Raw genomic sequence first — 13,844 nt, 5'->3', positions numbered from 1 at the left:
ACTCTACCTACCTACCCCCCCCCCCCCACCCCCCCCCCCCACACAGCTACTTTAAAACAAGTGTGGACATTACTCGCCCTAAAGAGCAGCGAGAAATCTGACCTGACTGATGCCTGCCTGTCACATTAGTGTTCTTGCGAGACAAGAGGACTGGCCTAGTCTCAACCCATACTCTTGCTGAATTACAGGCGAGCGACTGGAGGAGGGGAGCTAAAAATAGCAGAGAGGGACATGACCCCCTTCTCTGAAATAGTGGCAGACTCCGGGTCAATACATCTCCATTCTGCCTGCTTTCTGGGTGGCTGCACCTTGTCAGGCCCACTAAAAAGACTCCAAGCTCCCTTCAGAACGGGCCAAAACCAAAAGAGAATAAAAAAATTAAATGCTCTGTTGCATCAGTGTGAGCTCACTGGTAGAGAAAGTCATTGGGTGACAAAGCAGATTGGTTGGGTTTTGGTGTGTGCCATAGCGTCTTGGTGGAACAGGAGCACACCTGCGCTTGTGTAATTAGTTTGCCGGTTGCCGAGGTGAAGTGCGTGTGGGGAGAGGTGGGGGTGCATGCATGTGTGTGCATGTGTGGGGTCTCTTGGGACCAGCCCTCTAGGCTCCCAAAACACAGGAGTGTGCCTCTTCTGCCCAGGCTCCACACACAAACACACAGCTGACAAAAAGACGACTCCATTTTGAGTGTTTTTCCTACCCGCATTACCCCACCACTTGCATACACAGAGTGCATATACACACACACACTAAGTAGGCACAAACACACTCCGGACACATTCACTGATGCATGCACGTGTGCACACAACCGCATTTGCATGAAACAGAAAAACACACTAAATGTTCTACTCCTAATAAGCTGGGGCCATTAAGAATTCCTTGGTAATTGACAGACCTGTTCACATAAAAGGTTACAAAAAGGCTTTTATTTTTGATTGCATGAACGAGCCATTTTCCCCAGAAACCTCCAGGAACTTGCGGAGATGGTCTGAGACCAAGTCAGAAAACTTTGTAGGTGCGAGGGGGAATTAAATTATTTAGTTAATGGACAGAATGTGTCTGAATGAGAATACCTGGAGTCAGTGCCCCAGTGCATGGCATAGATTTTAGCCAGATGTCCCCTCAGTGTCCGTCTAGTGCGCATCTGAATTCGACCAACAGGGTCGATGTTAGCTGTGATCTGAGGAGGGGGAAAAATGTATTACATTGAGGCAAGAGATTGACATGAAGACAGAGGGGCGTCTATCTGTCATCTCTATGCTACCTTTACCCAGATCTCTAGTCTCGGTGTGCCTGACCTTGTGTATGCTGGCCTAATGATATCTCAGTACCCACATGTCAAGGGTCAAAGGGACAACGTAAGTCTTAGGTGGAAGGACATTCTCTGAAAACAAGGGTCTAGTGAAGCTATGCTAGGATGCTACTAAGTGAACCCCCCTCACCTGACAACTTTACAAATAGCTGATAAATAACCACAGCGAGGCCTTTCAAGGGAACGTTTTCCTCCATGTTGGTTTCTATGTGCAAAACAACGGCTGCTATATGTGTTTATATACGTGAAATGTAAAATCAACAATTTCATAAATCAGTGTCTTATTACTGGATCGTGTAAACGAGTTACAGTGGAACATTATTATGCTTTTCCAATGTTTTACTGCATATAGACAGCCATGCCCCCCCCCCCCCCGGGAATATTGTAACAAACTGTGTGGTAGAGAATATGGTATAAAGAGTTCCTACCTGAGACAGGGTGGCATCTGCACAAGATTTTCTGGCATCCTGAAAACACACAACCACAACCACATTCAGTGTATTTGGGTTATTGAAAAGCACTATATAAATAAAATTAAATTATTATTATGACTCTCTCCTGGATAACTTCAGCCAACCTAAAAACATTTTCAATGTTTCCCAACAAAGATTGGTTTAGGTGGATTTGGTTCCATGTTAATTTCTTTGTTGGTCCCAATTTAGACCATTCTAACCTCTTATTTGTATTCTTATTTGTCAAAATGGTATTTATCATCCAATTTCCTTTTGCAGTGGACAAATACCGGGGAGACGCTGTCACAAATGGGTACTGGTGTTATAATTTCTATTGAACTTGAAACGCAAATCGCTGAAGCATGAAACCTGTGTACCAAATCCCTAAACCAAGTCTGCAAAATTATAAGGACAATTTCCGCTTTACACTCTGCTTTCAATTCCAAATCACACCTTCGCAAAACACTACATGGTTCTCTACATTAGGAACAACATTCAAAATTAAAATCTCTTGTGTTCCTTTGGAAAGCGACGCAAATCAAAATGTCGAGCTTTATTTACCAATTGGCAACACTCACAGGTGTAAACACTAGTTGCTTAATTGTTCACTTAGAAATCAAAGCTTTAGCACTATGAAAAGACCACATGTGAGCACTCCTGTTTTTATTTACCCCACAGCGATTCTATTACATTTCTTCAGGCAACAATCAATGCATCATGAACTCTCTTCATTTGACCACGATTCGATTCGATTAATTTCCGTTAATTCCGCAAAACAATTTTAATACACAAATGTGGCTCGGGGGACTGGTTCACTCAGCATGAATGGACTATAGGTCAATAATAGGGGTGTAAATATTTGACCCCACAGCGATTCGATTACGATTCTTCATCAGGAAACGATTCAATATACATTTGACCACGATTTGACCAGATGGAATTCGACCTTAGGATCGATGCATTGCGATGTAGCACAGAAACAGACTGAATGCTTTACCCTGGTGTAGCACAGAAACAGTCTCTCTGAATGCTTTAGTCTTGTGTAGCACAGAAACAGTCTCTCTGGATGCTTTACCCTGGTGTAGCACAGAAACAGTCTCTCTGAATGCTTTACCCTGGTGTAGCACAGAAACAGACTCTCTAAATGCTTTAGTCTGGTGTAGCAGTAGCACAGAAACAGACTGAATGCTTTACCCTGGTGTAGCACAGAAACAAACTCTCTGAATGCTTTAGTCTGTAGCACAGAAACAGTCTCTCTGAATGCTTTACTCTGGTGTAGCACAGAAACAGACTGAATGCTTTAGTCTGGTGTAGCACAGAAACAGTCTCTCTGAATGCTTTACTCTGGTGTAGCACAGAAACAGACTGAATGCTTTAGTCTGGTGTAGCACAGAAACAGTCTCTCTGAATGCTTTACCCTGGTGTAGCACAGAAACAGTCTCTCTGAATGATTTACTCTGGTGTAGCACAGAAACAGACTGAATGCTTTAGTCTGGTGTAGCACAGAAACAGACTGAATGCTTTACCCTGGTGTAGCACAGAAACAGTCCCTCTGAATACTTTAGTCTGGTGTAGCACAGAAACAGTCTCTCTGAATGCTTTAGTCTGGTGTAGCACAGAAACAGACTGAATGCTTTACCCTGGTGTAGCACAGAAACAGTCTCTCTGAATGCTTTAGTCTTGTGTAGCACAGAAACAGTCTCTCTGGATGCTTTACCCTGGTGTAGCACAGAAACAGTCTCTCTGAATGCTTTACCCTGGTGTAGCACAGAAACAGACTCTCTAAATGCTTTAGTCTGGTGTAGCAGTAGCACAGAAACAGACTGAATGCTTTATCCTGGTGTAGCACAGAAACAAACTCTCTGAATGCTTTAGTCTGTAGCACAGAAACAGTCTCTCTGAATGCTTTACTCTGGTGTAGCACAGAAACAGACTGAATGCTTTAGTCTGGTGTAGCACAGAAACAGTCTCTCTGAATGCTTTACCCTGGTGTAGCACAGAAACAGTCTCTCTGAATGATTTACTCTGGTGTAGCACAGAAACAGACTGAATGCTTTAGTCTGGTGTAGCACAGAAACAGTCTCTCTGAATGCTTTACTCTGGTGTAGCACAGAAACAGACTGAATGCTTTACCCTGGTGTAGCACAGAAACAGTCCCTCTGAATACTTTACCCTGGTGTAGAGATGGCACCGATCCGATACTCAGTATCGGTATTGGTCCGATAATGGCCAAATTCACAGGATTGGATATCGGAAAAACACAAGTATTTTCCAATCCGATACATGCTGTAAAGCGTGCCATCACGTGAACAGTAGTAGCGCAACAACAACAACGTTATCGTTAGCTAAACGTGAGTCTTGTTAGCAGCGCGCCACGTGTGTCAGCTGTGTGGAGTTGTTTTAAGCTCAAAGAAGAAAAAGGCAAAACAGCCTGTAGTTTCAAGTTTCTTTATTAGTTGTCATACAGAAGTACAGAATACTTTTATATAAAATGCTTCTTTCTGTTTTGCTCCAGAGATTGTGCTAGATAAAAAAATAAGTATAGTAAGTATAAAATAGAAGTCAAGTACGTAGACAAAAGTGTTCAATATATACAATATACAATGCAGAGTAGAAAAGTAACTGAGTTACAATACAATATACTATACAGTACAATAAGTTAAGAGCGAATGATTATGATGGATTATCCATTGGGGGTCCAGGGTGGGGGGTGCGAGCAAGAGCATATGTGTGTAGGGGAATAGATAGCAGGTATTAGGGGCATATCTTGTATAAGACATTTATTTAAACTGTGATTTAATTTGATGTGCACTGTTAACAATGCTTGTATATCTAATCGTGTGTCGTCATGTTTGTTTATGTGTTTGTTTAAAAAATAATAAAAAAATTAAATACAAAAAAAACAGTACAATGCAGAAATGGGATGAGGTACAATTTAGGTACAATTTACAGTAAGGTGTAATGAGGTATGAGTTGTAGTGCAAATTCTTTACCAATAAATATAACGTGTGTTTAGGTGTCTAAAGTGGGTGCTGCAGTGAGTTGTTTGTTTAAAGTGAGTGTGTGCGTGTGGATGTGTGTGCTGTGAGTGTATTTGATGGTTGTTACATAGTGTTATTGTCATTTAGCATCCTGATGGCCTGAGGATAGAAGCTTCTTCTGAGTCTCTCTGTACTTGCCATGAGACTCCGGTATCGCTTGCCTGACCGCAGCAGTTCAAAGAGGCAGTTGTTTGGCTGGCTGGAGTCTTTGATTATTCTCTTAGCCTTACCCATGCACCGCTTGTTGTAAATGTCTTGGAGAGTGGGAAGCCCACCTCCAATTGTGCGTTCGGCTGAAAGGGCCACTCTCTGTAGTCTGCTATGGTCTTGTGCGGTGCTATTCCCAAACCAGGAGGTGATATTGCCAGTCAGGATGCTCTCTATTGTGCATGAGTAGAAGTTCTTATGGATCTTCTGACTGACTTGGAACTTCCTTAGGCGCCTAAGGAAGTAGAGGCGTTGCTGTGCCTTCTTCACAACACTGTGAATGTGTGTGGTCCATGTCAAGTCCTCGGATATATGGACTCCGAGGTACTTAAAACTGTTCACTCTCTCAACCGGTGCCCCGTCGATGCTGAGGGGGCTGTAGTCCCTGACCCCCGACCTCCTAAAGTCCACAATCATCTCTTGTTTTGCTGACGTTCAGGGAGAGGCAGTTCTCCTGACACCACTGCAACAGATTATTTACCTCTTCCAGGTAGGCCCTCTCATCGTTGGCAGAGATCAGGCCCACCACTACTGTGTCGTCAGCAAATGTGATGATTGTGTTGTTGTTCCACTGTGCAGCACTTCATGGCTATGGAGGTGAGAGCTACAGGGTGGTAGTCGTTGAGGCAAGTGGGCGTAGATTTTTTGGGTACAGGGATAATGGTGGACTTCTTCAGACAGGTGGGGATGACAGCCTGTTCTAAGGACAGGTTAAATATGTCAGTGAATACCGGGGCCAGTTGGTCGGCACAGACTTTTAGGACGCGGCCGGGGATGCCGTCCGGTCCTGCTGCCTTCCTGATATTCACTTTCTTAAAGGTCCTCCTCACCTCATGTTCTGTTAACCTGAACACTGAGTCTCCATCGGCAGTGCCCCCCCCCTCCATTGCAGTGGTTTGTAGGCTGGTGTTGTTATTCACAGCCTCAAACCTCGCATTCAGCTTGAGGGAGGTGCCTTTATAATCTGTCATCGTTCTGAGTCCCTGCCACATACCTCTGGAGTCAGCCTGTTCAAACTGAAGTTCAACTTTATCCCTGTAACGCCGTTTTGCCTCTATTACTGTTCTCCTTACGTTGTATCTCGCCGCCTTGTGTTCATTCATGTTGCCTGTCACAAGCCCGGCATTGTAGGCTGAGGTGCGCGCTTTCAGAGCCTCACGGACGGATTTATCTACCCAGGGCTTTTGGTTTGGGTAAACTCTAATTGTGGTAGAGGGGATTGTTTCTTCTACCAGAGTACAGACAAAGTCGAGCACCGTTTCAGTGTAGTCATTAATATTGTCTGTGTTATCACGGAACACACTCCAGTCTGTACATTCAAGTGCAGCTTGGAGCGCCTCCTCTGATTCCCCAGACCAACGCTGCACATCTCGCGTTACTACAGGGGCACGCTTGAGACTTTGTTTATACTTTGTCATAATAAAGATGGCAGCGTGGTCCGATTTGCCGAAAGGACTAATAGCCTGTGACTTGTGTACCCATTCTTAAATTGCGAGTAGCAATGGTCTAATACAGGGGTTCCCAAAATGTTTCAGCTCGAGACCCAAAAGAGAAATTTGGTGTTTCCCCGGGACCCAAACGTACAAAAATACATCATGAATTGCCATAACATGGGCGGCTGGGTAGCGCAGCGGACTAAGCGCCTGCCTACCACCGCAGAGACACTGGTATCGAATCCAGCTTGTCAGCGGTACCTCCGGCTTGGTCGGTCGTCCATACTAACACAATTGGCAGTGTTAGAGGGTGGGAAGCCAGTGGGGTGTGTATCCTGGTCGTTGTAAACAGCGACTCCTACAGGTCGGTCGGGGCGCCTGCTCAGCAGGGAAGGGAACTGGGGGAAGTAGTGTGAGCCTCCCACGCGTTACGCTCCCCCAGTGAGAGTCCTCGCTGTCAGGTAAAAAGAAGCGGCTGGCTGACTCCACATGTATCAGAGGGGACATGTGATAGTATCTATCAACCCTCCCTAGACCGGCAAGTGGGGGGCAAATGCACGCAACGACCAGGAAGGGAGGGAAGGGAATTGGCATAACAACTAAATTGGGATGGGAGAAAAATACAGAAAAATGGGGGAGAAAAATGAATTGCCATAACATAGTTATAAACTACTGATAAAGAACACAACAAACCATGAATTTCAAATGTATATGAAATGTATTTATTTAATTATAAAAGTACATCACAGCAATAATCAGTGTAATGTTAAGTTGCTCACCACCTCATAACATAATGTACATACAATTTTGTAGCACTTTTAAATGAACATGTTCTACTATCCTTTCCATTTCTCACCCCTTTTTCAACTCTCCATTTCTTACCCCCTCCCTCCGTCCCTCAACCTTAAACCCCAACATTGAGCAACATTCTATGGCACAATGAAATCTAATGAGGTATGTGGCTGGTTGAAGTTTTCAACCAGCAGATCTATTCTGGGCTTGGTTTTTGAAAGTGCTATTCTGAGGTCATGCTGAGCATTTAGTCTGTTTCTGTGTTTGTTTTTCAGGTATGCTAGAGTAGAAAACCCAGATTCACATAAGTATGTGGTGCCCAACTGAATCAACACATCTACAGCTTTTTTATTAAAATAATAATAAAAAAAAATTATATATTTAAAAAAAAATAAGTTATTGGCGACCCAATAAAAACGGGTCCGTCTCTGTGAAACAAAAGACGTTGCCGTCCCGAATGTCCCTCTGGAATTGGATGCATGCTCTGATGTCATCCAGTTTGTTTTCTATGGATTGTACATTGGCCAACAATATGCTGGGTAGGGAATAGGGATGTCCTGTGAGCCCTCGATCTCAGTCTGTTTCGGATTCCAGCCCTCTTCCCTCGACGTCTCCTCTGCCTGGGAGGGTTGTTGTTGTTTTGCTTCAGGATCTCCACCGGCCATTGTTCAACAACGACCCGGTCGAGAGAGCAGTCCAAGCGGTGAGTGTGCTGTAATCCAATGTCAATCAGTGATTGTCTGTCATATATATTAAATGCAGCAGCAGTTGGTACACAAAATAACACGTAAAACTATAAAGATTTACCAAATAAAGCACAGTCTCGACGGAGCTAACAGAGAGGCAGCCGGACAGTGCAGTGCCATCTTGTCCTCATATAGATATATATATATATATATATATATATATATATATATATATATATATATATAGTGTTATGTTAATGTGTGCACGCTAATACGACAGAGAGTACAGGCCACCGTACTGGGGTCACAGACAGGTAACGTTAGACTACTAGGAGCGGATTTGCTACGGAGCTAACAGAATAAAGACACTAACAAACAAATACAGAGGACTCACGTGTATACTTGTGGAATAACACGACACAGCCGAGTGTACCATCTACAACGCAACGGTGGCAGGAACACTGGAAACTCCATGGACTTAATTAAACACTTCATGGAAACGGAGTAATGTTATGTCGAGTTCATACGTTCAACGAATGCCGAGAGGAAATGTTTTGCAGCAGCAGTTAACGTCGCTGGAAACCCTTCAAGCGTGAGAAACTCCCTGCAGACGGTAACAATACAAAGCTTATAACCGAGAAAATAACCAAATGTATTGTGCTGGACAAACAGCCCCTTTTTCTGTTGTTGAAAATGTTACGTTAGGTATCCGACGCTTAGCCTTGCTTCATGTTGCCAAACCGGCATTTGATCTCCGACACTGCTATTCCAAATAAGTACAATGTTGTTTCTTTTTCGAATGTAGCCAAGAGTATAACCATAACCCTATTATAAAAACAGCAGTCAAAGTGTATATTTTCAGCACTACGTTTGTTTACCAATTATTTTAAAATCTCTGCATTGCACAGGAAAACGCGAGGACAGGAAGCCGTTATGGAATCACTGTAGTCTTATTAACTAAAAGATTTTAACAAAATAAAAAGCAGCAGCACTATTGCATAACTGAGTCATGTTTGCTACAGTATGTATTTCAATTTTCTTCCTTTAGGGGAGTAGGACATTTGCTTCACAGTTTTAGCATGATGTTTTATAGATGGCTAGGTTAAACACAGGTTTTTGTTTTTAAGATGGGGGTGGGGGTAGGATCGGTATCGGCCGATACTCAAAGCTGTGATATCGGTATCGGACATGAAAAAGTGGTATTGTGCCATCCCTACCCTCAGTACCCTGGTGTAGCACAGAAACAGTCTCTCTGAATGCTTTACTCTGGTGTAGCACAGAAACAGTCTCTCTGAATGCTTTACTCTGGTGTAGCACAGAAACAGTCTCTCTGAATGCTTTACTCTGGTGTAGCACAGAAACAGTCTCTCTGAATGCTTTACTCTGGTGTAGCACAGAAACAGTCCCTCTGAATACTTTACTCTGGTGTAGCACAGAAACAGTCTCTCTGAATGCTTTAGTCTGGTGTAGCACAGTCTCTCTGAATGCTTTACCCTGAATCACACAGAATTTAGTCACAACATGATCAGTAGGTAACAAGCAAAGCTGTCAAGAGACAAAATGGCCAAAGCTGGAGGTTTTTCACCGCATCACTGGCTGTTTTTTTTTTCTTCTTTTTTTATAATAATAATAATTATAACTGTGTATAGCCTATTTTCTTCACGCTATGTGTTCGAAAGTTTCCACTCGCAATTGCGCAGTTAACATTCTGATCGAACCCCAGAATGTGATTTGCTGCTACGGAAAGTTTTTGCTTTGAATTCTGCTAAAAACATGGATCTTGAAGCAAAACCCAATCGAAGGGCATTCGGATGCCATAAATGCTGCCGTTTTGATCCCGAAAGAAGACGGAGTGGTCACGGTTAGCGAGGAACAGGTAAGTTCTGGTTCTGTTCTGGAGCAGTAGATATGCCATATTGTGTGTGTGTGTGTGTGTGTGTGTGTGTGTGTGTGTGTGTGTGTGTGTGTGTGCTGAGCGCAGCTGCCCACGTTAACGTTAGCGCAAACGTTAGCAAGTTGGCTCCGTCTATTTGCTGGGTATAAACTCCTGTTCTGTAACAGGTTGGTAGAAAGCGCCAAGCGGCACCTGGTAGAATAAGCTGAAATGTACTCCTGGGCAGTGTTATGGTATGTGTTGAAGGATAGCCAGCTACACATAATGTTAGGGATTAAACTGTTGGCTATCTAATGTAACAATAGGGCTGAGCACTGAGCAGTTTAAGGGGGCTTTCACACTAGCCATCGGGGTCGAATCAGAGCGTGATCGCACCAGAATATCGCGTGATGAGAACGCTCCCACCCTGTCCCTGGGGACGCTGATTCGCTCCAAACCTGGACCGCTGGAATAGGTGGTCTCGGGTGCGCGCCAGTGTCCCCGACAACGGAGCGGGGGGCGTGGTGTGCAAGCTTACTGTAATACTTTCATGCTTGCTTGAATTTTGGGCAGATAAAAACATACAGCAACAACTGGACAATACTAGGGATGGGTACCGTTCACATTTGAACTGATACGGTACCGGTACCCGTGAATCGATACCGGTACTCAACGGTACCTTTTTTCTGTACTTTAGTCTCTAAAAATGTAATCTACCTACCTCAGTTGTAAAAAAATAAATCCAAACTTAATATTTAATAAATAAATAATGTATTATTATTACTTTATTATTATTTACATCTTACTGATGTAAAGCACTTTGAACTGCAATCTCCTGTATGAAAGGTGCTATACAAATAAAGTTATTATTATTTATTTAGAACATATATATATATATATACACAGTCAGTCACACACATATCAAATTATTCTTTTCATATGTATTATCTGCGAGACAGCGCCAACATGCAACCTCAACTGCAAGCAGGAGCAGTGTCTCCGTCACTCTGCATGTCGACCGCTCCACTGTCTGTGTGTCTGTCAACTGAACTCTGCTTTGGTCCAATCACATTCCCCCACCCACAGTCTGCGAATCAGAGGCAGAGTAGGGCGGGTCTTCGCCACATGTTTGGTTGTCTCTCACCTGGGGCAGTGGCGTTATTTTTTTTCGTAGCCGCAGTTTGCGGAGACGCTCTCCGATTGGCCACTGACGTTTCTGGTCATGTGACATGTGCGCCCAATCGTGTGACGCCTGTTTCTTTCACCAGTTAAGCTTAGGCACTCTTTCGAAGTTGGTTAAGGTTAGAGTTTGTCTTAGAGCAGGGCGATAGAACACCAGCCCTGATTCCAAACTCTAACCTTAACCAACTTCGAAAGAGTCGCCTAAGCTTAACCAGTGATAAACTAGGCGTTAGGTAGTTTGCATGCTGTTCGAGGCGGAAATGGGCAAAGACACAGCTCGTCACGCGATTGGGCGCACATGTCACATGACCAGAAACGTCGTTGGCCAATCAGAGAGCGTCTCCGCAAACTGCGGCTACGAAAAAAAATAACGCGGGGCAGTGCACTGTATAGGGAGGTGTAGTCTGACCTCACTGGTTGTTCCACCCGTATAGGGATTTATCATTGGGAAAATGGATGATCGGCTATTGTAACAATTCTGCCGCATGGAAATTGAAAAACGTTCCACTTTTGCATCACTAACATTATTGTTTAAGCATTTTTGGTTGAAAAAAAAATCAGCGATTTTTTTTTAATGATTAATTGCGAATATTTTCATGTTGAGCTATAGATTGTGGATGAATAAGCACAGAAGGGTACACCATGCCAATGTTAATGCTTTATTTGTTTTAAACGAGACGATTTAGAAATGGGCAATGGGGAAATGCATTGGGTTGGACAGAGGGTGCAGGAACACGAAAAACGGCAATGATGTAACCACTACACTTCCATGAATCTTTTTAGAATGCTCTGGGGCAGTGTAACGCATAATTATGTTTATTATATATATCTATGTAGTGTATGTTAGTGGGCCTCCGTCATCTTACTACACTTAGTAAGTAACTTAGGGCGTTTTCACACCTGTAGTTCGTTTGCTTTGTTCCGATTCAGGGAGACACAGGGACTATAATGATACAATGTTGCACTTGTCCCTTAGTTCGTTTGTGTTCACACGGCTGTGTTAACAGCGGACCAAAACAAACGCACGCGCGAGCAAACTGTCACTCATTGGTCAGAGTTTGGGGTGCCCCCCCCCCCCCTAACCCTGAATCTCCGCGTTACATTGAAATCGGGGAGGGCAGAGCGGGGGGAGCAAATTAATGAATGTGGATGAGAGCCGTGATCAGGGGCGTCATTTTGGTATGGCAAGGTATGGCACTCGCCATACCTTGGTAAAAATGTACAAAAAATAAAAAATTATAAAAAAAATTATGTTGATTTAGAATTCGAATGTCAACATTATGAACGAAGCTTCGAACTATTCGGTACAGCCCTAGCATGTTTTGATATTGTCAATTATCTCACTTTTACTAGGTGATTTTTACTGTGACTAACTGAAATATGCCCCAAAAAAAAAGGAAAATGGACAGACGTTTTTTAATCAAAGGGCAGCAGAGACAAGTGATACAGGGACACAGGTAAGGTCTAGCTTAGTGATTATAATAGTGCAGTTCAGCATTCAGTAACCCATACTTTTTGTGAATGTGTTTTTGATACTACATTCTGTTGAACACACACCTCAAAACCGTACCCAAGAAAAATTGGCTCAATTGCAAGAAAAATAGACAGTTATGATATTACATTCTGCATAATTCGTATGCAAAATATTGTGGTTCCCTGCTTTAGTCTATTGACACATTTCTATACTAAAAATGCTTGTGTAGTCCTGTGTCATACCTAAATGTCATATAACTGAATTGTATAGAAACAACTCACCAAAAGTGACTATTGCACAACTGATTTGACAAAAAAATCCACCAATCCAAAAATTCACCCCCCCCCCCCCCCGCCCCATCCTCGCCATACCTTGCCTTTTACTGAAATGACGCCACTGGCCGTGATGTAAGTGCTTGCAGATACGGCTGTGGGGGTGCTAGAGACATGGTCGAATAGACTTGTATGCGCCAGAATCTCCTGAACACGGCGCAAGCCATTCCTAATCGATCAGAACTAATTCGGCAGCGAAAAAGCCCGTTTTTAAGCAGAGCATCCCCCATGCACATGCGCAGATTGCCCACGGATTGTGATGCAACGCACACCCGCCCTGGACTGTTCCATCAGAGGGGGGGAGCTTCGGTGGCCAGTGTCCTTTCAGCCGAACAGGATAATGAAACAATGATCCCACTAAATGACCAGACGCGTCTTATGGCGACATCTACAATTACCTAATTGAGTCTCCAGGTAGACTAATGTTTATATTTAAGTGCAGTGGTCTGTAGCCACTCACACTGGCCACCGAAGCTCCCCCCTCTGATGGAACAGTCCAGGGCGCGTGTGCGTTGCGTCATCATGCAGCGCGTATACAGTACGGCAAGTGAGTTGTGTCGGTTTGTTAAATCGATTGCATTCTCACAGCGTACGAGTCGCGTCGGGTTCGTTTGGAAGTGCGCCGAGACCACCCTCTCTAGGTGGTCTCGGCCCGCTTGTTTTGTTCCGCAACAGAATGTGATTGCTGTGTTCATATATGCCCAACTGAACCGAAATAGGGGGTAAACACTCTAGGTTTCGGAACAACAGCTCCAAACGAGCTAGGTGTGAAAACGCCCTTACTCTCATGCTCGCTCGCACACAGGGCACGAAATTAACTTTTTGACTCACCGACCAGTGGCGGGTAGATGGGAAGAATCTACCCGCCAAGCATATTTCTTACTTGCCAACTTTTTTTTGATTAAAAAAAATTATTATTATTTTATATACATTTTTTTTTAATAAAATATATATATTATATAATCATACTTGTAGTTGTATTATCTGCGAGACATCGCCACCTCGCTGTCTGCAAACAGCTCCACTGTCTGTGTATACTCAAGTGGCCTCAAGCTCCAGC

The 13,844-nt window shown here is 43.6% G+C and overlaps 1 protein-coding gene across 3 annotated transcripts in view; it reads right to left on the bottom strand.

Moving 5' to 3' along the window:
- The window catches only part of gnb1a (guanine nucleotide binding protein (G protein), beta polypeptide 1a), a 255,500-nt gene that overhangs the window by 63,428 nt on the left and 178,228 nt on the right, over positions 1-13,844 (bottom strand). For all 3 annotated transcript variants that reach the window (XM_084333888.1, XM_084333887.1, XM_084333886.1), the window contains exons 3-4: positions 1,741-1,779; positions 1,074-1,180 (exon numbers count right to left, since the gene is read on the bottom strand). In XM_084333888.1, coding sequence (XP_084190014.1) covers positions 1,074-1,180; positions 1,741-1,779 — 146 coding nt within the window. The remainder of the gene's footprint in view (positions 1-1,073; positions 1,181-1,740; positions 1,780-13,844) is intronic.

This window comes from Notolepis coatsorum, assembly GCF_963971535.1.
Source record: "Notolepis coatsorum genome assembly, chromosome: 17".
Lineage (NCBI taxonomy): Eukaryota > Metazoa > Chordata > Actinopteri > Aulopiformes > Paralepididae > Notolepis > Notolepis coatsorum.
Note: the sequence above shows the minus strand (reverse complement) of the source record. Positions and strands in the feature narration are given on the sequence as shown.